The sequence below is a fragment of the Rhipicephalus microplus genome, chromosome 4 (genome assembly GCF_043290135.1).
Source record: "Rhipicephalus microplus isolate Deutch F79 chromosome 4, USDA_Rmic, whole genome shotgun sequence".
NCBI classification, from domain to species: Eukaryota; Metazoa; Arthropoda; class Arachnida; order Ixodida; family Ixodidae; genus Rhipicephalus; species Rhipicephalus microplus.
In genome coordinates this window covers 186,624,174-186,648,268 of record NC_134703.1, presented here as the reverse complement: position 1 = coordinate 186,648,268, position 24,095 = coordinate 186,624,174, and the positions used below count along the sequence as shown (strand labels likewise).

Genomic DNA, 24,095 nt, shown 5'->3' with positions numbered 1-24,095 from the left:
TTTCTGATTTCTAAAAAAAATATAAATTTCATAAATTGGCATGCACTACAACATAGTAATATAAACACCTGTCTTCAAGTCAATAATTAAAAAGTAAATTAACGAGTATTTGTCATTTGATCACAACAGTGCCATGCTACTTGCGGCAAAGCATTTCTGCCTCGATGTGGAGTTTGTGTACAAAAACGACAGGAGCTTTACTATCATGAAATTTTTATCACAAATCTGTATTGTTTAAAAAAAAAAACACTCGGTACTCCTGTACTCGATGTACTTGAAAGTCAGCATTGTGAATGAGTTTTTGATTAACCCTTTGTTCTTGCACTGCTCTTACGTTTCCACACTTCATCCCTATAGTCAATGCCTGAAAGGTGTCAATTCGCCTTTTTCATTTTTGTAGGGCTTTGGTAAGGGCTGGGACAACGAGCACTGCCAAAAGCAAAGCCTCCAATGCGAACAGAGGTTTCATGACTTTTCTGCTAGCGGAAGGCCACATGAGCTGCGGCGTCGTGAAAAAAAGCCGATTGTGTACGTGCACATCTGCAGCTTCATGTCACGTGTGCACGCACATGCCAAAGAAGTGTAGCGGCAGGCCTTTGAATTTCTAATAGATGTGGGAATTTGAGTCCTTAACAGGACAAGAGAACACTGCCCTCTCCGCTGATATTAGACTCGTTTAAAAACTAATGCAGAGATGGATTCACTGAAAGGCAATCAATTGTTGCAAGGCAGCACTTTTAAAGGATGCCCTCAAACCCATTTTAATTCTACGTTATCCCGATTGCACAGTAGTCTACTGCATGGATGAATTGTTCATATTGATGAAATATGGACAGAAAGTGCTAGTTACCCATAATAATAATAATCTTAAAATAATATGCCCTCAGCTATAGCAAGCAAATAAAACAGGCAATAGGAATTCATGAAGGTCAAGGCAGAAAATCAAACTGTCCTGCAATTCATTCAAATGGAATGATGCACCAGTGGTGGTATTTACATTCGGCCTTCAATCTTAGTGAGCAAAAGTCAATAGCGACGATTGCTTTCAGGAAAACAGAAAGACCAGCATTTAGCACATTAATCAAGGGCCGGCCCCTTATGTCAGACAACACACTGATCTCCATGTATGACTTCATGCAGGTATATCAAGCACAATAAGACGAATGCTAATGTGGGATGAATAATCTGCAATGAACAGTGATACCTGCACATACGTGTGTTCAGTTTCTGTTTTACAAATTATATAACACACAAGAATTACACTAATACACACGTGTAATAAAGCAACGATGAAAGCGTGAATTGACACCAGCACAATTTATGTCAACACTCTTGAATCGCGAGTGTTTGAAAAGTTCAGTGTGTGTTTTCATGAATTCTTGTATGTATGTGTATCTCTAAAACTTAACATAAATCTTTTGTGAGAACTATTGCATTGGTCTGCTGCCTATTCTTATCCTACGCAGCAATTGTTTCCCCAAAAAATATATGCAACTCTGCCATAGGTGCAATGGCACTGTTCCATGAGGTCTGACAGCCTCGATGAATTAGTGTACACATTATTAAAGATAGTGCTGGTGCAAAAATTTGCGACTCAAAGCTGGTGGGAGATTTGCGACTCAAAAAGATCAAGGGAAAAAAATGCTATCTATCCCGTGCCCCTCATTTTTTTACTTATTCTGTTTATGCCAGAAGTCATAGGACAAGTTTCCACTAAGTGCATTGACCCAAAGCAGATGGCACTCAATGTGGCCCACCTGGTTGCAATGCACTCCTTCAGCTGGATGTTGTGTCCTCTTGACGACCACAGTACTTTACTGCAGACAGCCAATACAGCCAGGTCGTCTAGATCTTCAGCCATTTCCACTCGTCTGCAGACTTCCCTGTGAATGTCCGTCTTGACATCCATCAGCATGGGGGAAAGACTGGTGGCCCTCCTCAGCTTACTGAACGATGCCTTTTCTGCCGCCTTAAGGCCCAGCGAGAGTTCTAGCAGAGACCAGTTTCGAAAGCGGCTTGAGAGTGAGCTGAGCCGGCACACATTCTCGAGGCTTAGTTCTGACAGTCTGAACGTCAGCAGGAACTGTGCTGCCAGAGCGACTGCTGCGAGCTTCCACGAGCTTTCCAATTCTTCCTTGCTCCACTCCAGCACAACGGACTCAAAAGTTTCACTGCGAAAGCGAGTATGGTGGTAGCAGGAAAGGTAACGTCTTATGAGGATCATCAGCGATGGATTGGACAGGTCCGCTGCCATGTTCCAGAACGTGGACAACAAACTAAAACTGGTGATAGGAAGCCATGTGACTATGTCAGCAATGGCAACAACACGGCGATGCGAAAGGCCTGCCTCCAAAAGTTGGGGAAGAGAACTTTTGATCTGCTGCCGTTCTGGCTGCTGCAGGCGAGGACCCACGACAAGAGCATGCATAGCTGACAAAGACGGTGCTTCCTTGAAAAGCTGCAGTGCTCGCTCTTGGATCAACTTAATCGTACTACTAGCATTGCAATGAGTGTCAGATACCGTATTGACAAGAGACGTGAGGTCCCTTACATCCAACGAAGGTATGAGTGGGTCGATGTAAGCAAGGATGTTGGACGTACAACTGTCACGAAAGCTGCCCAGAGGCTCGTGAGAGGTAACTGGTAAGCTACGAAGCAGTGTGTGAGCATTTGATGCAGGAGTCAAAATCTCAGAGGCCTTATCGCAGAAGGCAGCAATGAGAGATGGTGACGACAGGTGAAGTAGGCGCCTCAGTGAAATCGCAGCACACTTTAAGTCCTGCTCTGTACTGCACGACGGAAGTAACTCCTGCAACCGTGAAACGGAAAGACACTGATAGGTGAGATTGACATTTCTCGATTGGTTAAGGCTAACAATGAAGCGCGAAAGATCTTGAAGGTTAAAGGACGAGCAACGCGAGGCGGCTTCCCGAAGCAGCACGTGATAGATGGAAATTGAAGGTTCTTGAAGGAGCCTCTTCAACGAAACTAGCACTGCTGTGAGGCAGCTGTTAGTCAGTGAGCCACACTCGCGATGAAGTTGATCCACCAAAGAGCTGAATCCTGATGAGAAAAGCACTGCCACTGCATCAAAGGTCTCGTTTGAGGCTCTTGAAAGTTTTTTGAGGTCCCACAGGGACACAACTGCTTGCGCAGCATACACCAGTGGGCATGGCGTCCCAAGCTCAGACACGGATCGAAACAGCTCCTGCAAAAGAACAATAAGAAATGATAAAGGCAGTGAAGTAGACGAGAGAAACAAACAAGAAAACAAGGGAGCAAAACGCAGCACACTAATTTGACAGTGATCCAACAAGACAAATGATACCTAATCTCTGCAGTTATAACCATGAGTTTAGTTGAGTGCATTGGCATTGCAGATGCGTACCATAGATGCTTTAGAATAGCTTGTACTTCATGAATCCAATCACATGAGTGTTATACCAACATATTTCGCACTTCTGTGATGGCTTGGCTTGTACGATATTTGCAAAAACTTGGGCTTGGAACACCAACTCAGAGTTGTCAGTGCATGATATATGCACAGCCGACACAACCCAATGTGACAGCATATGCAACATTTGAGTCCACCATTACAGAACTGTCATTTTATGAAATCAGGTGCTCAAACACAAGCCCAAAGCATGACATGTGTTTCATTCACACAAAGCTTGCAAACGCACTGAGCAGGACCATTTCATGATAAGCGGAGTTCTGAACTTCTTGAGTTGGCATGTTGTGTGTGCATATATTGCCGCATGTTGTTAGGCACCTATCGAAGTCTTGCGCCGCTTCCTGCTCTTATGAATTCTGCCACACCAACTGACAAGCCAAACGCGACAAGCTAAACGTGCCATGCAACGCTGGCTGCACGCGTCACCACATCACGCGCTGGAAAAGGAACGCTGGCGGTTTTTCGAGGAGCAGCTCGAGGCGAGACACAAGAGAAGAAATTGACGAGGTTTTGAGTAGTGAGCTCACAACCTTTGTGTATTTAGTTGACAGGCACAAGTTCGCCATTAATAAATAGCTGTTTTAGCTTCAAGCACTGTATATGTTCGTTACAAACTGGTGGAGGTGCTGGGTATGATTCCAAGCCCATCTCAGCATAGGAAACATAGCCCAGAACCCCGAAGGTTGGAGCCAGCGCTGTTGACTCCCGTACACTAACGAACGAGTCGTCGCCTACGAGGTGAGCAGCCCGAGTTTGGTGCCCTCTTCGATTCTTCGAGACCAGTGGAGGACGTAAGTTCCGAAGCCCCTGCAATGGCCACCCAAGCGACTTCATTTCCATCGCATATCGTCATGGACCCGCTGAGGTATTTCACGGTGATATTTTCGAGCATTCCGAGGACTGGCTCGACGGTTTCGAATGCGTTGCCAGACTGAACGGTTGGAACGAAGACAGGAAACTTCGCTACATCTACGTGGCACTGCAAGATTCTGCACGTACGTGGCTCAAAACCACGAAGCGTCCTTATTATCGTGGGACGACTTTCGAAGAGAGTTTCTTGCTACGTACCCAAACACGGACCGCAAAGAAAAGGCAGAGGCCGCTCTTCAGACGCGAAACCAACGGAACAACGAGAGCGTTGCCATGTACATTGAAGACATGTCTCGACTGTTCCGCCGGGCCGACCCGAACATGGCTGAGGAAAAGAAGTTGCGGCACCTGATGCGTGGAGTGAAGGAGGAGCTTTTTGCAGGCCTGGTGCGTAATCCACCGTGCTCTCTTGCTGAGTTCAGATCATAGGCGACCGACCATAATAGAAAAGACCCTGCAGCAGCGCTCGCGCCAATACAACAGGGACGTAAGCGTCTCATCTGTTAGCGCGGCGTCAACAACCCTCACGAGTAGCATTGACCTCTTGCGTGAAATGGTGAGGGCTGTCGTAAGGGAAGAACTCCAGAAAATACAAATGACTCAAGCTCATCCAGCGATTTGCTCACTTCCCGACGTTGTGCGCGAAAAAGTACGGCAAGCGGTTCTACAACCACAACCTCAGGTACTACAGCGCGCACAACCGGAGCCTCCGCCTCAGTTGTCGTACGCCTAAGCTGTACGACAGGACCTCGGACGCATGAATCGGACGGCTGCGACTGCTGTGATGTCTCCGACGTTTTCTCCTAGTACGCCACTACCAATGCCAGAAGCAAGACCACGTAAGAGCGATGTATGGCGCACTGTAGACCGGCGGCCCCTTTGCTACCACTCCGGAGAAGCAGGTGACCTTTACCGGGCATGCGAGTATCGTCGAGCGGGGCTGCGTGGTTTTCCAGTCAATGCACCATGCCCACGGAACGGTTAACGGCCCTACGAAATCGAAGAATACTTGTCGTCACGCTATTCACCTCAAGATCCCAACAACGGGAGTCGCGTTCGACAGCACCGATGCGCTATCGGTCGCCGAGTCCTCATCCGTCATCAAATCTCCGAAGATCACGTTCACTTAGCCCGCGGCGGGAAAACTATAGCCAGCGACCTCTGGAGGTGAGGCCGCTGATATACTGACAACTGAAGACCCTCCACTGTTAGCCCTAAAGGACGGTGGCAGTTACGCAACGACGGACAAGTGCAGTAGTAGCGACGTTACCTCCAAGATATTAGTCACGATCGACGACGTCGAGGCCATTGCGCTAATAGACACTGGCGCAGACTATTCCGTTGTCAGTAATGCTCTCACAAAGAAGCTTAAGAAGGTGATGACTGTGTGGACCGGACCTCAGATACATACCACTGGAGGGCACTTAGTTAGTCCCGTGGGGTTATGCACCGCAAGGATAGGAATAAGAGAATTTGTGTATGTCGGCAGCTTTATTGTGCTTCCTGAGTGCTCCCGGGAACTGATTATAGGTATGGACTTTTTGCAAACAAACAATGCAGTCATTGACTTGCAAGAGTCCCAGGTTTCGTTTTCTACGGAGAATGCCATCGCCTTCTGTCATGCGGAGAAACCAATCGTTCTACCTCTCCGCATTGTGGACGAAGATGTAACCGTGCCGCCACGTTCCAGTGTGACCGTTCTTGTGAGGAGTGAAGTTCTTCGTGACTGTGACGGATTAGCTGACGAAAACATCGGACTGCTACTAGAAAAAGGACTATGCGTGGCAAGAGGCCTGGTGAGCCTTCGTGATGGATGTGCCTGTGTCCTATTAACTAACTTTCGAAATGAGCTGCAGCATGTTGCGAAGGAAACATCCGTAGCATCGCTGCATGAGTACGTGCAAGTCTCAGATGTTTGCACTCTTGATAAAGCTTCAGAGCTAGTAGATAACGTACTCCAGTCAGTAGACATTGACAGAGAACTCTCGTCATCTCAGAAGCAGCAGATTGCTGACCTCATCAGAGAGTTCGCCGAGTGCTTCTCCACCTCGTCGAAAGTCGGACGTACTCCCGTCGCAAAGCACCGTATCGTGGTCGAAGAACACGTGAGACCTGTGCATCAGCGCCAATACCGAGTAGCGCCAAAAGAAAGGGAAGCCATCAAGAACACAGTGCAGGGAATACTCAACGATGATGTAATCCAGCCATCCGACAGTCCGTGGGCATCACCGGTAGTGCTAGTCAAAAAGAAGGACAACACTCAGCGGTTTTGCGTTGACTACAGAAAGCTAAACCAAGTCACAAAGCGTGATGTTTACCCACTTCCACGGATCGATGATGCCTTGGATAAGTTACGCAATGCTCACTTCTTTTCATCATTGGACTTAAAAAGTGGATATTGGCAGATCTAGGTGGACGAACGAGATCGCGAGAAGACGGCGTTTGTGACCCCAGACGGACTATACGAGTTCAAAGTGCTCCCTTTCGGTTTGTGCTCTGCTCCCGCTACCTTCCAGAGAATGATGGACACTGTGCTCTCCGGACTCAAGTGGCAATCGTGTCTCGTCTACCTCGACGATGTAGTGGTTTTTTCTTCTACCTTCGAGCAGCACGTCCACCGACTGAGAATGGTCCTGGATGCCATTCGCATGGCAGCACTGACCATCAAACCGGAAAAGTGTCACTTTGAATTTCGTCAGCTTCGGTTCCTCGGGCACATAGTTAGTGCGGAAGGCGTCCGCCCAGACCCGGAAAAGATTGCAGCAGCTGAAAATTTTCGGAAACCGCAAGACAAAAAGGCCGTCAGACGATTTCTGGGACTATGTGCCTACTACAGACGCTTTGTTGAAAACTTTGCTAAGGTCGCTGAGCCTTTGACACGGCTAACGAAAGAAAATGTACCATTCTCTTGGCGGGAGGAACAAGAAGCGGCTTTCTCAGAGTTGCGACGCCGTTTGCAGTCTCCTCCAATACTTGCCCATTTTGACGAAGAGGCCGACATAGACATACATACAGACGCGAGTAACGTTGGCCTCGGTGCCATCCTCGTTCAGTGGCAGAATGGAGAAGAAAAGGTCATTGCTTACGCAAGCCGCACTCTATCGAATGCTGAGTCCAATTACTCAGCGACAGAAAGAGTGTCTCGCAGTTATATGGGCCATCATCAAGTTTCGCCCATACCTCTACGGCAGACCGTTTCGAGCAATCAATGATCATCACACATTGTGTTGGCTGGCAAACATCAAGGACCCTTCAGGAAGACTTGCTAGATGGAGCCTGCGTCTGCAGGAACATGACATCACTGTGGTCTACAAGTCTGGTCTCATGCACAATGACGCGGATTGCCTGTCTCGCGCACCTGTTGAGTCTCCATCATCTGACCAAGAACAAGACATCCCATTTCTTGGAGTTCTGAATGTGTCGGAGATGGCTCGTCTTCAGCGAAAGGAACCGGAACTATGCCCGCTTATCCAATACTTGGAGTGTCACCAAATTAAGGTACCACGAGTTTTCGTCTGTGGTTTGACATCCTATGTCCTTTGGAACGACGTCCTATACAAGCGCAACTTCGTAAACACCGGTGAGACGTTTCTGCTTCTTGTATCATCATCACTGCGAGCAGATATCTTAGAAGCGTGTCAAGACGACCCATCGGCTGGCCATATGGGCAGTAGTCGCACTTTGGACAGAATTCGCCAGAGGTATTATTGGCCGAAATTAAGGGATTCGGTGCACCATTATGTTAAGTCATGCCGGGATTGCCAGAGACGTAAAATACCACTATCGAAACCAGCGGTTCTGTTGCAACCAATAGAGCCACCAAAAGGGCCATTTCAGCAAGTGGGAATGGATTTGCTTGGTCCATTTCCTCTCTCTTCATGGGGAAAGCGCTGGATTGTTATAGCAACAGACTACATGACTCGATATGCTGAGACATCACCTCTCGCGAAAGGAACGACGGACGAAGTAGTCCAGTTTTTCGTCACTCAGATTGTACTACGACATGGCGCACCGCAGGTTGTCATTACAGACAAAGGAACAGCATTTACTGCCCGTTCGATGCAGTCTGTTATGAAGCTCACCCACACCGACCATAGAAGAACTACAGCATACCATCCGCAAACAAACGGATTAACCGAAAGGCTTAATAGAACTCTCGCCGACACGATCTCGATGTATGTGGACGTTGAGCACCAGACATGGGACAGTATTTTGCCTTATGCAACATTTGCGTACATACCGCAGTACAAGAAATGACACACAATACCGCAGTACAAGAAATGACACACAATACCGCAGTACAAGAAATGACACACTTCACGCCATTTCAACTTGTTTATGGTCGGACAGTCACAACGACCTTGGACGCGATGTTACCTGTGAACGATTCGAATGAGAGTGACCCACACATCAGCGACTGCATAGAAAGGGCAGGAGAGGCACGGCAATTGGCAAGACATCGTATCATTTTGCAACAAGACTCCGACGCAAGTCGCTATAATCTGAAGCGGAGAGACGTACAGTACAACCCCGGAGACAAAGTGTGGGTGTGGACGCCTATACGCGCACCTGGCCTATCGGAAAAACTGTTGCGGCGCTATTTCGGCCCTTACAAAGTACTTCACCGGTTAGGCACGCTAAACTACGAAGTAATTCCTGAAGGGCAAGTGTGCTCAACTGACGCAGGAATCGCCCAGAAGTCGTACATGTAGTACGAATGAAACCGTACTACGAAAGGCACTGAACGAGACAACTGATAAATGTGCTCACACATCAGATAAATACTCCTTTACAAAACTGTTCGACGTCAGCGTACGCATCGGGACGATGCGTTTCGGGAGAGGGACTAATGCCGCATGTTGTTAGGCACCTACCGAAGTCTTGCGCCGCTTCTTGCTCTTATGAATTCTGCCACACCAACTGACAAGCCAAACACGCCAAGATAAACGCGCCATGCAACGCTGGCTGCACGCGTCACCACATCACGCGCTGGAAAAGGAACGCTGGCGGTTTTTCGAGAAGCAGCTCGAGGCGAGACACAAGAGAAGAAATTGACGAGATTTTGAGTAGTGAGCTCACAACCTTTGTGTATTTAGTTGACGGGCACAAGTTCGCCATTAATAAATAGCTGTTTTAGCTTCCGGCACTATATTTGTTCGTTACAATATATATATATAATGCAACGAGTGAGGTTACGTAAAAACACAGGCTATTATTCAAGAAGCGTTACCGCAACAAGCTGGTACAGACAGGAACCCGGCAAGCACGAGCAACACACGGACGTCAACGTCTTCTTTCACGCTGGCACAGAGCTGGCGCCACTATGCTCCGGTATAATTACTCCCCACGCAGAAAGGAGCCAACCTGGCGACCTAGGGAAATGACACGACAAGGGGGTCATAGCCCTGTTTGAGGCGTGATACATGTACTATTTCACGCCCACGGCAGCGTTGGTCCGAAGATGGATCAAGGGGCTCAACTTCATAGTTGACAGGAGATGTTTGTCGCACAACACGGTAGGGGCCATGGTATTTCGTCGAAAGCTTCGGGGCAAGACCGGGAGGAATAAATGGGACCCAGAGCCAAACCAGCATTCCTTGGTTATAGTGGACCCTAGACACAGAGGCATCGTGGTCAGTTTTCTGGCGCCATTGGTCTTGTCCGGTAAATGAGCGAGCGAGTTGACGACACTCTTCGGCATAAGCAGCTGCTTTGGAAACAGGCGTCGCTTCGGAAACATCAGGCCTGTAAGGGAGAATGGTGTCCATGAAGCATGATGGCTCACGTCCGTACAAGAGGAAGAAAGGAGAAAAGCCAGTAGTTTGTGGCGCAGAGTTGTACGTGTACGTGACAAAAGGGAGCACTTGGTCCCAATTAGTGTGGTCGTCAGAGGCATACATGGCAAGCATATCTACAAGGGTACGATTAAAGCGTACGGTCATGCCATTGGTTTGAGGATGGTATGCCGAGGTTTTCCGATGGACAGTGCGACATGCCTTGAGCAGCTTGTTGACGGCGTTCGAGAGAAACAGGCGTCCACGGTCACTCAGTAATTCACGAGGTGCACCGTGTCACAAAATGAGATGGTGAAGAAGAAAGGACGCAATGTCTTTCGCAGTGATAGCAGGCAGCGCAGGTGTTTCAGCGTAGCGTGTCAAATGATCGACGGCGACGATAATCCACCGGTTGCCTCGAAGAGAATTGGGTAGAGAACCATGAATATCAATTCCGACGCGGTGGAATGGTCTCCCTGGGCAGGTTAAGGGTTGCAAAGGGCCAGCAGTGCTGTGAGAAGGCGTCTTGCGTCGTTGACACGTGGTGCATGACCGAACGTACTGGCGAACGTGCCGATACATGCCGCGCCAGTAGTATCTTAGACGAAGGCGAGAGTAAGTCTTAAATACTCCAGCGTGGCCACACTGGGGGTCATCGTGAAAGGCAGCGCAGATGTCCGAACGCAAATGACGAGGGATGACAAGGAGTCACCTACGGCCGTCCGTCACGTAATTGCGGCGATACAACAAGCCTTCACGGACAGCAAAGTGTCTTGCTTGACGAGAGAGGGAGCGTGAAGTCGTTTCTGACGAACTGTGAGAGAGGACGTCGAGCAAAGAATTGATCCAGAGATCCTTGCGCTGCTTAGATGGCATGTCGGTGATGCTCAACGATGACGAATCGTAGATGGCAGTTGGTAAGCAGACAAGGTCAGGAGGCAGTGGAGAATGGGAGAGTGCATCGGCGTTTGAATGTCTGCGTCCTGAGCGATAAACAGCCCGGATGTCGTATTCCTGAAGGCATAAAGCCCAACGAGCGAGGCGGCCAGTAGGATCTTTCATGGACGCTAGGCAGCATAAGGCATGGTGATCTGTGACATCAAACTGGTATCCATATAGGTAAGTGCGAAATTTTCCTCTAGCCCAAATGATAGCCAAGCACTCCTTTTCCGTGATGGAATAGTTGGACTCTGCCTTCGTTTGGGTACGGCTGGCATAGGCGACAACGTACTCGTCGCAGCCATCCTTGCATTGAGCGAGAATGGCACCGAGGCGACGCTGCTTGCATACGTGTGAATTTCAGTGGGTGCATTCGAATCGAAATGGCGGAGAACTGGCGGAGACGTGAGTAGCGGGCGCAGCGCCGTGAATGCGTCATCGCAGTGGGAATTCCAGCCAGAGAGGTCCGCGCTATGGGAGAGAAGCTGAGTCAGGGGGGCAATTATAGAGGCGAAATTGCGAATTAAACGCTGAAAATCGGAACACAAGCCTACGAAACTACGGAACTCCTTCAGGGTAGTAGGCTTGGGGTACTCGGCAACAACACGCAGTTTGGCAGGGTCTGGCGATATTCCTTCTTTCGAAACGACATGGCCGAGAATTGCGAGTTTGCGGGTGCTAGAACGACATTTCTTGAAGTTTAGTTGCAACCCGGCTGCCCTAAGGCACTGAAGAACTTGTTCCAGACGGGAAAGATGAGTTTCAAAATTCGCCGAGAATACAACTATGTCTTCTAAATAGCAAAGAGAGATGTGCCATTTAAGTCCCCTGAGGACACTGTCCATCATTCCTTCAAAAGTCGCAGGCGCATTGCAAAGGGCATTAAATTCATATAAGCCGTCAGGGGTCACAAACGCCGTTTTTGGATGGTCTGGTTCGGCCATTGGCACTTGCCAATATCCAGAGCGCAGATCCAGTGAAGAGAAAAACTCTGCACCTAGAAGGCAATCCAAGGCGTCATCAATGCAAGGCAGGGGATAAACATCTTTGCGTGTGATCTTGTTTACTCGACGATAATCCACGCAAAACCTGATGGAGCCATCTTTTTTTCGCACGAGGACCACTGGCGAAGCCCAAGGACTGTGTGAGTGTTGAATAACACCACGCTGCAGCATCTCGTCGACCTGTTCAGTGATGACGTCACGCTCAGCCTGCGAGACGCGGTAGGGGCGCTGACGAAGTATATTATGATGACCGGTGTTGATATGGTAAGCGACAACTAACGTACGTCCCAAGGGAGGTTGCCCGTGGTCAAAGGAGACGCGCAAACTGTCAAGTAGTTGAATGAGCTGATTGCGCCGGTCTTGCGTAAGGCCGGTGTCTACGCTGCGCAACAGAACGTCTTCGTCAGGTAGTGAGGGCACAGTGGCAGCTTTGACAGCATCCACGGACATAGTCGTCGTATCAGAAGGGGAATCGAAAGGAAAGATGTCATCATAAGTGTCAAGACTCCCAATACATTCGCCATGCAAATAAGGTAGCGGGACAAGGGAACAGATTGCACACGTACACAGCACTGGAGCCATCGGCAAGTAAGTGTTATGACGGCAAACGGGACAAAGTTCCGGCAACGAGCGCATTCTTGTGACGGCATAAAGAGGGCATTTGAATCAGGAACGGAGTTGCACAAAAGAGATACGGCGGCGACCGAAAAAGCAAAGATGACAACATCAGCGGCGACGATCACCTTTTTGGGTGAGCGAGGAAGATCTATGAATGTCGTGCTGAATAGAAACAAAACGAGTTGAGCACGAGCGCAGTCGACAACCGCATGATTAGCAAAAAGAAAGTTCTATCCCAGGATGATTTCATGAGACGCATGCGGAAGGACGACAAATTCAACAATGTAAAGCGCTCCTTGAATCCCAACATGAGCAGTGCATGTGGCAGAAGGTTGGACGTGTTGCGAACTCGCTGTGCGTAGAGAAGTTTCAACCAGTGGAGTCATCACTTTGTTCAGTTAGCGGCATAACACTTCACTGATTATACAAATAGTGGCACCTGTGTCGACAAGAGCAGTTGTGGCGAAACCGTCCACAAACACGGCAATTTCGTTAGGGGCGAAAGATGAGGCCTTGGAAATTTCGTCGGTGGCGCGCATATATATGTGTGTGTGTGTGTGTGCGTGTGTGTGTGTGTGTGTGTGTGTGTGTGTGTGCTTGCGTGTGCACGTGTGCGTGCGTGCGTGTGTGTGTTGTTAAGGCATCCATTTGACGGGACTTAGCAACAATACACAACGAGGTAACAGTCAAGAAAAGAAAAAGCGCAGATCAGACTCTGTGCAAGCAGTATTCCTTGAGAAAGAGGCCGAGGAGGATGACCCTCCAGAAGGTGCTGGAGAGCGCAACCCTTTACGCAGTTTTAAGGCTTTGCTACAATTACCCAAAAATAAAAAGGTAACCACCCGGCAACCTAACACCCAACAGTGTTTCGGTATGAGGAAGTCATAGTAGGCCTTAAGATACTTTGTGTTGACGATGTCGCAGCCTCGACGGCCTCACGTCCGGAGATGGTTCGATGGTTTTTATCAGGTTTCGATCAGGTGTAGGTGATGAAGGGCAGAATAGCACCCCAAGTTGTGTGATCAGCGGTGACATACATTGAGAGCATGTCGCAGACTGTACAGATAAAGCGTTCAGTTAGGCCATTCATCTGCTGATGGTAAGTAGTTGTTTTGTGGTAAACAGCATGGCGCTCTCTAAGGATTGCTTCGATGATGTCTGACAAGAAGACACGACCCTGATTGCTGAGAACCTCCTGGGGTGGACCATGATGCGGTAGGAATCTGTAGGGTAGGCAGGAGGCAACATCATGCACTGTAGCCGCTGGGAGAGCGGTGGTTTTGGTGTATCACTTGGGGTGGTCAACAGCAACGATGACCCAGCGATTACCAGCTGGGTCATCAATGCCCACGTACCAAATGTAATGGTTCAGGCGAGGTAATTGTCGCAGACTGGCTGGCGACTCATGTGTTAAGCTTTTGGTTGTTGACAATGTATGCAGGAGCGAATAAACTTTAGCACATAGTGGTATATCCCTAGCCAGAAGTATCGTCCAATACAATGATAAGTTTTGGATACCCCAAAGTGCACGCACTGGAGATCAGAGTGGAACGAGTTGCATATTTCAGAATGCAGACTGCAGGGTATCACTAGTAGCCACTGATGTTTTAATTGCGCAGGTGCAGTAGGTCCCCATAAATGGCAAGATAGTGGGCTCAGGGATGCAACACCGATGTGAATGGTGCTGCTCATGGATCAGTCCACAAGTCTATTTATTCTTTGGCTGTTCAGCATCGAATTGGTGTGAACGCCGATGGAAAAAACGGCAACGCAAGATACTGAGCAGGGCGAAGTGTCATTAGTCAATGGGGCGTGCGAGAGAGCATTGGCATCACCATGCTGGCGTCTGTTGCAGTACAGCAACCAAATGTCCTAGTCTTGCAAGTAAAGTGCCCAGTGGGAAAGATTAATATGTGGAGTTTAACGTCCCAAATCTAGTAGGCAAGATGGAATCCTTCAATAATGACAACCAGCATAGTGCATGATGTTCAGAGACAACAGCAAATTGGCGACCATAGAAATAAGGGTGGAACATAACAAGGGCCCTGATGATTGCCAGGCATTCTTTTTCCAAGACGATGTAATTGGTCTCAACTTCTGCAAGCGTACGACTTGCATAGGCTACAAAATACTCTGGGATTCCTTGTTTGTGCTGCGCAAGAACAGCGCTGAGGCCCCCTGCTGACACCCACTGGGACTATAACATCAAAGTGGCGCAGTACAGGAGGAGATGTCAACAAACGCAGCTTTTCAAATGCATTGTCCCACTTGGACAACCGTGAGATCAGGGGCCTGTTACTTCCAAGGAGCTTGTTTAGCATTGATATGATAGTGGCAAAGTTTCAAATGGAGCACTGAAAATAGGAACAAAGTCCTATGAAATCGTGCAGTTCTTTGACGGACGTAGGTTCGGGAAGTTCGGCCACTGCATGAAGCTTGGCTGAATCAGGGAGGACTGTGTCAATGGACGACGACATATCTTGAATTATTCAGCAGCCGTGCTGCAAATCGGCACTTCTTCAAGTTCAGTATGAAAGTTGGTGTTGTTCGATTCGAGCGTCGACATAGCATATATAAGCATCCTAAAAGGAATGTACAGAGGATTAACTGCCACCATAGTGCTCTCTAAAGAAAGCGACACAATACCAATCAAGAAGGGTATAAGACGAAGGGATATAATCTCCCCAATGCTATTCACCGCGTCTTTACAGGAGGTTTTCAGGGGCCTAAAATATGAACAGTTAGGGATAAGAGTTAATCAAGAGCACCTGAGTAACCTGCACTGCACCAATGACACTGCACTGCTGAGTTGAATTGTAACTCATGATTACTGAATTATACAAGAGCAGGAAGTTAGGTTTTAAAATTAATCTGCAGAAAATGAAAGTAACGTACAACAACCTTGGAAGAGCACAGCGCTTCGAGAAAGGTAATAGTGCACTTGAACTTGTAAAAGACTACATATACTCAGGACAGGTAATAACCACGGAGCCGAATCACAAGATTGAAGTAACTAGAAGAATAAGAATGGGGTGGAGCACATTCGGCAAGCACTCTCGAATAATGACATGTAGATTGCCACTATTCCCCAAGAGGAAGCTATATAGCAGCTGCATCTTGCGGGTACTTACTTATGGAGCACAAACCTGGAGGCTTACAAAGAGGGTTCAGCTTAAATTGAGGACGACACAGTGAGCATTTGAAAGAAAAATGATAGGTGTAACATTAGAGGGATGCTGAACAAAAATAGAAAAAACTGACAAAACTTTGTAATTTCACTCAAAAGATGCCACTGTTCTTATAAATAGAGTTTATTTCCCATACCTTTGATGGATTGTGAGTGCGTGGTGGCTGCTCGCGAGCACGAGCAGTGACGTCAAACTCACCGAGGCGCATTCAGGATGCACGTGTTCTTGTCCTCCTCTTCCTTTCCTGCAGCTGTCCTTTCACTCCTCTCTTTCCCTTCCACAAAAGTGCTGGCCCTTAGCCCCAGCTGGAAGCATTGTTCGCTGCTGTTGCTATTCATACCGGTTCTAAGAACCGAAGTGGAAGTTGAGCGAGTGAAAAGACGCCGGCAATGACTGGCATTGTTGGCCTGCCAGTTTCCGGTGAGTTTGACGTCACCCACCGTCACATCCTCTAGTTCACGGTGCTTCCGCTCGACGCGACAGTTTGTGAAAAACGCATTAAATTCATTATTTTACCATAGTTTCTGCTTTGAATGAAGGTTGTCTCTATCGGTTTCAGGATCCAATTTATCAACTTGGCTGAAAATATCGGCGGCAAAAATTTTGTTCAGTACCCCTTTAAAAGACAAAAAGCGACCAGAGTGGATCAGGGAACAAACCAGGGTTAAGTGTATCTTAGTTGAAATCAAGAAAAAATAGACATGGGCCAGGCATGAAGTGCTTGGGCAGGATAATCGCTGGTCATTAAAGATAACTGACTGTATTCCCAGAGAAGGCAAGCGGGTGAGAGGGAGATTAGGAAGTTTGCGGGTATAAAAGGGCAGCAGCAAGGATAGGACCAAGTTGACTGGCGGATCATGGGAGAGGCTTTTGTCCTGCAGTGGACATAGCCAGGTTGATCATGCTGCTGCTGAAAAGCATCAAAATGCCACAGACGTTGGAGATGTGTGGATAAATAAAGAGCAAAAACCATGATGCCATGGTTTTTGCACAGCTTAAATGGCACAAGCACTTGTGCCATTTTAAGTTGCAAAAAATGGTATCCATAATGCGCTCAAAGGTCGTGGTTGCATAACACAGTCCAAACTGCATGATATTGAATTCGTACAAGCCGTCAGGCGTGACCAAGGCCAGTGTCATCAGCCACGGGTTTTTTCGCCAGTAGCCTGAGCGCAAACTGAGTGATGAAAAGAAATCTGCTCCTTGTATGCTGTCAACGGTGTGGTTCAATAGTCCAATACACAAAAGGTGGCAGCGTAGTCTTGACTTGTTACCTCACAGGGGTCCTGTTTGAGAGCACTACTACCTAATCTGTGCAGCAGTATAGTCCCGTGTCATTTTTTTAGATTTAACAGGCTTCTTTTATCGACAAAAAAAAAATTGTGCACGCAATTTGTACGTTGTCAGCCGTCACTTGAACATGCCTATATACGCCTCATTGGCACTCAGTATATGGCGAGTTATAAAAAAAATTAAGGCTATTTAACTGCACCTCCTCAACGAAAAAATTGGTAGCGACTACTACAGTAACTGAGAACAATATGCAGAAGGTGTGCATATTGTGCACAATTGAGAACATTTGGTGTGCTCTTTTTTTTTTTAATCGAGCTACATGATATTTGGGTGAGTGTGTGTGTACACTGCCGTCCTTTATGAAAGGCAACACGTGAACACGTGGCCTTCGCTCTGCGGAGGCTGCCTACAGCACCATCCACTAACAGCTAAAGAAAACACGTTCGCTTTCAGCGTCATCTGTTGCCCCCCCCCCCCCCCCCCCCAAAAAAAAAAAAAAACCAGTTATGGCCAGTAGACAAGCGCTGTTAGATAGCCCTCCATCTCGGCTCACGCATGTAGTGCATAGCCCACTGCCAACATTTCGAACGTTGTGGGCGACCACGGCGCATGCTGCAGTAATCGCCCGATATTGCTCGCCGCACGAGTGGTGAGGGAACCTAATCTAGCAGCGCTTGTCTACTGGCCATGACTCGTTATCTTGCTTGGCCATAGATGATGCCAAAAGTGAGCGTGCTTTCTTCACTTGTCGGTTGATGGTGCTGTAGGACACTGTCGTTCTTTATGAAAGGCAACACGTGAACACGTGGCCTTCGCTCTGCGGCGGCTGCCTACAGCACCATCCACTAACAGCTAAAGAAAACACGTTCGCTTTCAGCGTCATCTGTTGCCCCCCCCCCAAAAAAAAAAAAAAAAAAACCAGTTATGGCCAGTAGACAAGCGCTGTTAGATAGCCCTCCATCTCGGCTCACGCATGTAGTGCATAGCCCACTGCCAACATTTCGAACGTTGTGGGCGACCACGGCGCATGCTGCAGTAATCGCCCGATATTGCTCGCCGCACGAGTGGTGAGGGAACCTAATCTAGCAGCGCTTGTCTACTGGCCATGACTCGTTATCTTGCTTGGCCATAGATGATGCCAAAAGTGAGCGTGCTTTCTTCCCTTGTCGGTTGATGGTGCTGTAGGACACTGTCGTTCTTTATGAAAGGCAACACGTGAACACGTGGCCTTCGCTCTGCGGCGGCTGCCTACAGCACCATCCACTAACAGCTAAAGAAGACACGTTCGCTTTCAGCGTCATCTGTTGCCCCTCCCCCCCCAAAAAAAAAAACCAGTTATGGCCAGTAGACAAGCGCTGTTAGATAGCCCTCCATCTCGGCTCACGCATGTAGTGCATGGTCCACTGCCAACATTTCGAACGTTGTGGGCGACCACGGCGCATGCTGCAGTAATCACCCGATATTGCTCGCCGCACGAGTGGTGAGGGAACCTAATCTAGCAGCGCTTGTCTACTGGCCATGACTCGTTATCTTGCTTGGCCATAGATGATGCCAAAAGTGAGCGTGCTTTCTTCACTTGTCGGTTGATGGTGCTATTGGACACTGTCGTTCTTTATGAAAGGGAACACGCAAACGCGTGGCCTGCGCGCTGTCAACCGACAAGTGAAGAAAGCACGTTCGCTTTTCGCGTCATCTATGGCCAAGCAAGATAACGAGTTATGGCCGGTAGGCAAGCGCTGCTAGATTACCTTCCCTCATCGCTGGTGCAGCGAGCGATATCGGGCGATTACTGCAGCTTGTTTCGTGGTCGCGCACAATGTTTGATATGTTGGCAGTGGACTACACACTGCAGGCGTGAGCAGAAAGAGAGTGCCATCTAGCAGCACTTGTCTACCGGCCATAACTCATTATTTTTTTTGGCAACAGATGACACTGAAAGTGAACGTGGCCCACCATCTGGCGTCGCTGAAACTGACGTTCGATGCGAAAAAATCGGCGGTACTGCGCTTTTCTGGGCCAGCAGACAAACGTGAGCTGGTGCTACCGAATGGCCAGCTTATCCCTCGCAGCACCGAGAACCAATACCTTGGGGTGACACTTTGCAATGTAGAGTGCTACGACTTCCACGAGCCCAAGATGAGGCAGTCGTCACAACGAACGATCAGCACCTTACGGAAGTGCTGCCTGTGGGGTTTTAATCGGTATGTCATTGTATGCGAGCTATGGAAGGCGGTACAAGTGCCTTGCCTGAATTTCGTGAACGCTGTCCTGTGCCTATGGACGAGCACCCGCGAATGGCTAGAGCGTGGACAGAAAGAGGTGGGCCGCATGGCCCTCGGCTGTCATGGAAGAGTGGCCACGAAGGCAGTCCAGGCTGACATCGGCTGGTCATCGTTCGAAGCCACGGAGCCGTGCAGCAAAATAGCATTGGAGGCCCGCCTCCAGCGTCTGAGCGACTCCCGGAGGGCCAGGCGCATTTTTCGGTACCTTCCCCGCAAGGGTATTCGGACCCAGTGGTCGAAAAGAGTTCACCGGCTGCGCGAAAAATTCAGCTTCTTGGGCGAAACGAACAGTGGCTCGCCCGAGGGCCTCACACCACGTTCGATGTGCACTCTATTCCGAGAGGTGGAAAGCGCCCAATGGTGAAGTAGTACTGCTTAAGTCCACCCTGCGGATGTATGGCAAACACAAGGCTGAACTAGGCAGGGAAAAACCCTATGACAACAGTGTAAACAGTGCTTTGCTGTTTGAAGCACATGCAGGAGCCTTACATACACTCACATACCGTCGCCACTTCGATCAGGACCTGCAGGTCCAAGTTGCTATCTGTCCCTGCTGCGCTGAAACGAACGAGAAGGCTGAACAGCTGATTCTGGATTGTGCCCGTCTTTCTTCGCGGCCAGCAGAGGGCACCATTTTGCGACAAGCGCTCGGATTCGCAGCAGAAGGTCATGATGCCACTGTCGTGTCGACAACAAAAGCTCATCTACAAATGAGGTGGAAGGCTACAGTGCAATAGAGACTGACAGGACAGACATGGCACTTCTATAGTGCAAAAAGACTTTTGTGAGAAGTGTGTGCCCGCTGTCTTTTTTGAGATTTTCTATTGCACGCCTTCTTTTCTCTTTTTTTCTTTTGCTTTACCTGCCAGGTCACACTGTGACCACCCGATTCAAAGGGAACAACCACCTATCATCATCACCATCATCGTTTCCTTTTGCTGTGGGTTGATGGTGCCATGGAGGAATGAAAAACTGAGGAGAGGCCCTATCTTATCCCAATGCATTGCGAGAACTGTGGAGGAAGTGACGTCAAATTTATGGGGCAAACAAAACAGCAGACGCTTCGCGGCGTGCTCTCAGCGCTGGTTCGCTTCTGCGCAGACTTATAGTCCGGGCGTAAACTTAGCACATATTGTATGGTTTGCGTGCAGTAAAATGTTGCGAGCGCACCTTTCCCAGACTGTTCGTGCATGGCAGGCCCGAGTGCGGCATGCTGAAATACTTTGTGGAATGTTTTTGTGCAGCAGCACAGAAAGCACCGGTACGTGTGGTAATCAAAAGAATTCAGCCCCTGCACCATCGTATTCGAACTCACCCGCCAGTGACTTACACGTTTTGCTCGCCGTAAGGCCTTTTTTTTTTTTTTTTTAGCCAGATTTTCTTATCTATGGGCCGATTAGCAGTTCTTTGCTCGTATATAGTGTCAGTGTGGCAATGCGAGATTTTGAGAGCTTGCTTGGTAGCTATTCCGTGCAACGCCAGCCTAGTACTTGACGTACTTCACATCGGTAAGAAGGCACCACTGTATTGTATATGCGATCGTGCACGTAAAGCGTGCAATTCCAGCGCGCACACAACTAACACGCAGCGAGTGCACATTGTACAATACATACACATTTGGTCCGATAAGAAGAAAAGTTTATTGTCCTTCCGTATAAACGACAAAACTTCTAAAAACGCGACACGATGCCTACAACACTAAAAACAAAAGTTTGCGTGTGTTCTCAGTTGATACAAAGAGTAAAAACCAACGGAGCGTACAGCTAAGAGCTCCGCATGCAAATACCACGCATTATTGATCAACAGTGAAGCGAACATACGAGAAAAGTGCCACCAGGTACATCCGGCGGAGCACGCGATTCGCACCAAGTATACACTACAGCTGGGCATCGCACAGCTTTCCTAAAAACGCGCAAAAGAAGCAGTACTCGTGAATGGGCTTGCTGCCGGCAGAGAACACCTATCACTCCGTCGGCGCCGCTTCCAAGGGCGCTGCGGCGGATGCTCGCCGCAAATCGCGAACTGTTTATCTGCTTTTCCGCTAGGAGGTAGTGCGGGTGTTTGCGATGCGGCGGCTTCACGAATATGACGTCATGGCCTCTTCTATATTTTTCCCTCCTCCATGGATGTGCAGTAGGCAGCCGCCGCAGAGCGAAGGCCACGCGTTCGCGTGTTCCTTTTCATAAATGACGACAGTGTACACTATATACACGCACACAAAATGGCTGGAAAACGAATTCCGTGGCGGTTGGCTGAAGTTCTATGTCCTTCAGCCACGTCAGAAGCGCAGTAGGTACGCTGTCAACGCCTTGTAAAATAAAATACAAGTGGCATACGCCCTTTGATATTCACCGCTACAGAAATAGGATGCCACACTAGTTTTCATTTTTGATGTTCAAATGCCTTTCGAACACATTTTTGTGAAGGATTGCAAACAAACCACCACGTTTGAACCGAGCGTGCGACGAATGTGCAAGCACTTACCGACGGTGTCTCCGAGGACAACAGGCGCTGGAGCCGAGTGTCCGAAACGTCGGGTACAAGCACGGTTTTGTAAGGGTACTTTGCTAAGAGTGCATCGAGTTCTTCCGAGTCGGACGATGTTCCATTATCAAGGTCATGGTCTTCGCAACTCAGTTTAGCTGAAATATGCACAGCCCGCCTCACGCTACACATGCGAGTGGACGGCGGTACGCACCGCAATGCGCTTATAAAATGCCGATAAAATGCATTCATTGCAACAGGGACTATCATAGAAAAGAGGAAAGCACCACCATGCCAACGTCAAACGGTGACGATCCTCGCTGTAACGTAAAACAGTTTCCATGCGCGACCCACGTTGTTAAGCGAGCGGACGCCTTTTTGCGAACGTATTGCTTTGGATTGAACTGGTTCTGGCTTGCGCAGAACTGGCAAAACACAAACTAAATTTTGTGCTATTTAAAACGTTTAAAACGCCATTACTTCAAATTTAAGAGTTAAAAAACATGACAAAATCACAATTGAGATAAAAATAAAACACTTTATAACTATTATAATGAGTTATTTTTGCTTTAAACACAACCTATGATCTCGAGGAGGTTGCGTCACAGACACAACCAATTTTCAGTCTCGAAACACTGAAACCGAAACAACGAGCAAATTTAAATTTATGTGCGATGCCAAGTCGACCAAGTAGTGACAGTCGTTCTTGTGCGATCCTCCGCGACTATATTGTCGACAACGATACCAGCTCGTCATGGCCACGCCGCGGACGGACCCCAGCATTCTCGAGATCGCTGACATCATGAGGTACCCTGCCGCGGAAGACGCCTTCCTTCGTGAAAATGGACTGTTGCCGACGCCCGCGGTTCGACCTGCAGATAGATCCCAGGCAACTCGAGGGCGGCTGCCGACATCCGAGTACTGGGGTGTTTGCAAAGACCTCGGCTTTAATCCAGGTGAGCCAGGATGCGGTGGAGAAGTCGTGACGTACAATCGCCCAGGCAAGAAAGGAAGCAGACCAACTTTCAGGTGCAATAGTTGCAGAAAACAGCTGTCCCAGCTCCGCGGGACACCCGCTCTGCGCGGTAGGCAGGACCAATGTTCCTTTTTTGCCCGTCAAGACGCACTTGGTCGTCCTAACGTGAAACTCGCTCGACGGGAAATCATATGGCTGACGTACGCCATGGTGAAAGGGTTCTCGTTAAAGAACACGAGGGAGCTTGTAGAGAAGGTGTTCAAAATGAGCAACTCTACGTGGACCGGCTGGAGAAATTATATTAGAAAAGTGGCGCTCGCAGAGCTGCGCGAACAGCCGCCGATGGGTGGAGCAGGTGAGGTTGTCGAGATCGACGAATGCCCGATGAGGGGTCAGCGCAAGGCAAACCGAGATGGCGTTTCTAACGAGGGCCCCTGGATTTTCGGCATGCTGTGCGTGTCCACAAAGGAACTGAGGCTGTTCGATGTTGATAAAAGGGATGCGGCCGCCATTGGTTCCCTGATAGTTAAGAACATCCTTCCCGGGACGACGGTGTACACTGAAGAGGGGGCCGCGTACCAGTGCATACCAACACTTAAAGATGCCAACGACAGACCGCTAAACCTGGACTGGCACACCGTGAACCACAGTGACGATCGTGCAACAGGCGCCAACACGCAACACATTCAGAGTGAATGGCGAAAAGCCAAGTGCCGGCTCGTTCGCTACAGCAAGAAAACGTCTCCCTCACTGATGCCGTCTCACCTCGCCTGGCTTTGGTGGAGGTCGATAAATGCACGTCCCAACGTGAAAGACCCTTTCCTTCGGCTCATGGAGGCAATCGCTCGCCGTTGTCCCGTTTAAGGACAGTCTATCATGCGCCAACTGCGGCGTGATCAACATGCTGGGAGATTTGTTTTTTCGTGTTCTTTTTATCTATTCCGTTTATTTTTATATCGCGCTTTTTCAAGCTGGGAATAAACATTCATTAATAAAAATTTTGGTCGTTTGTGCTTATTGTGAGTAGGGCCCTGCTGGCGACGGTGGCTCGCCGGGTGGGGTCCCATTTACAGGTACGCGCGAGTCGCGCTTAACTCGCTCCAGCAGCGGCGAAAAAGCAGCCTTTCGGGCGTATGTAATCATAATCATCAGCCTGACTACGTCTACTGCCGGAGAAAGGCCTCTCCCATGTTCCGCCAGTCACCTAAGTGCT

The 24,095-nt window shown here is 48.7% G+C and overlaps 1 protein-coding gene across 1 annotated transcript in view; it reads right to left on the bottom strand.

Annotated features, from left to right (window-relative positions):
• LOC119172561 (FAST kinase domain-containing protein 1, mitochondrial) overlaps positions 1-22,305 on the bottom strand; it is a 90,316-nt gene extending 68,011 nt beyond the window's left edge. Inside the window, exons 1-2 of the mRNA XM_037423720.2 lie at positions 21,907-22,305; positions 1,758-3,208 (exon numbers count right to left, since the gene is read on the bottom strand). Coding sequence (XP_037279617.1) covers positions 1,758-3,208; positions 21,907-22,176 — 1,721 coding nt within the window. The 5' untranslated portion in view covers positions 22,177-22,305. The remainder of the gene's footprint in view (positions 1-1,757; positions 3,209-21,906) is intronic.
• Positions 22,306-24,095: the final 1,790 nt, after the last annotated feature.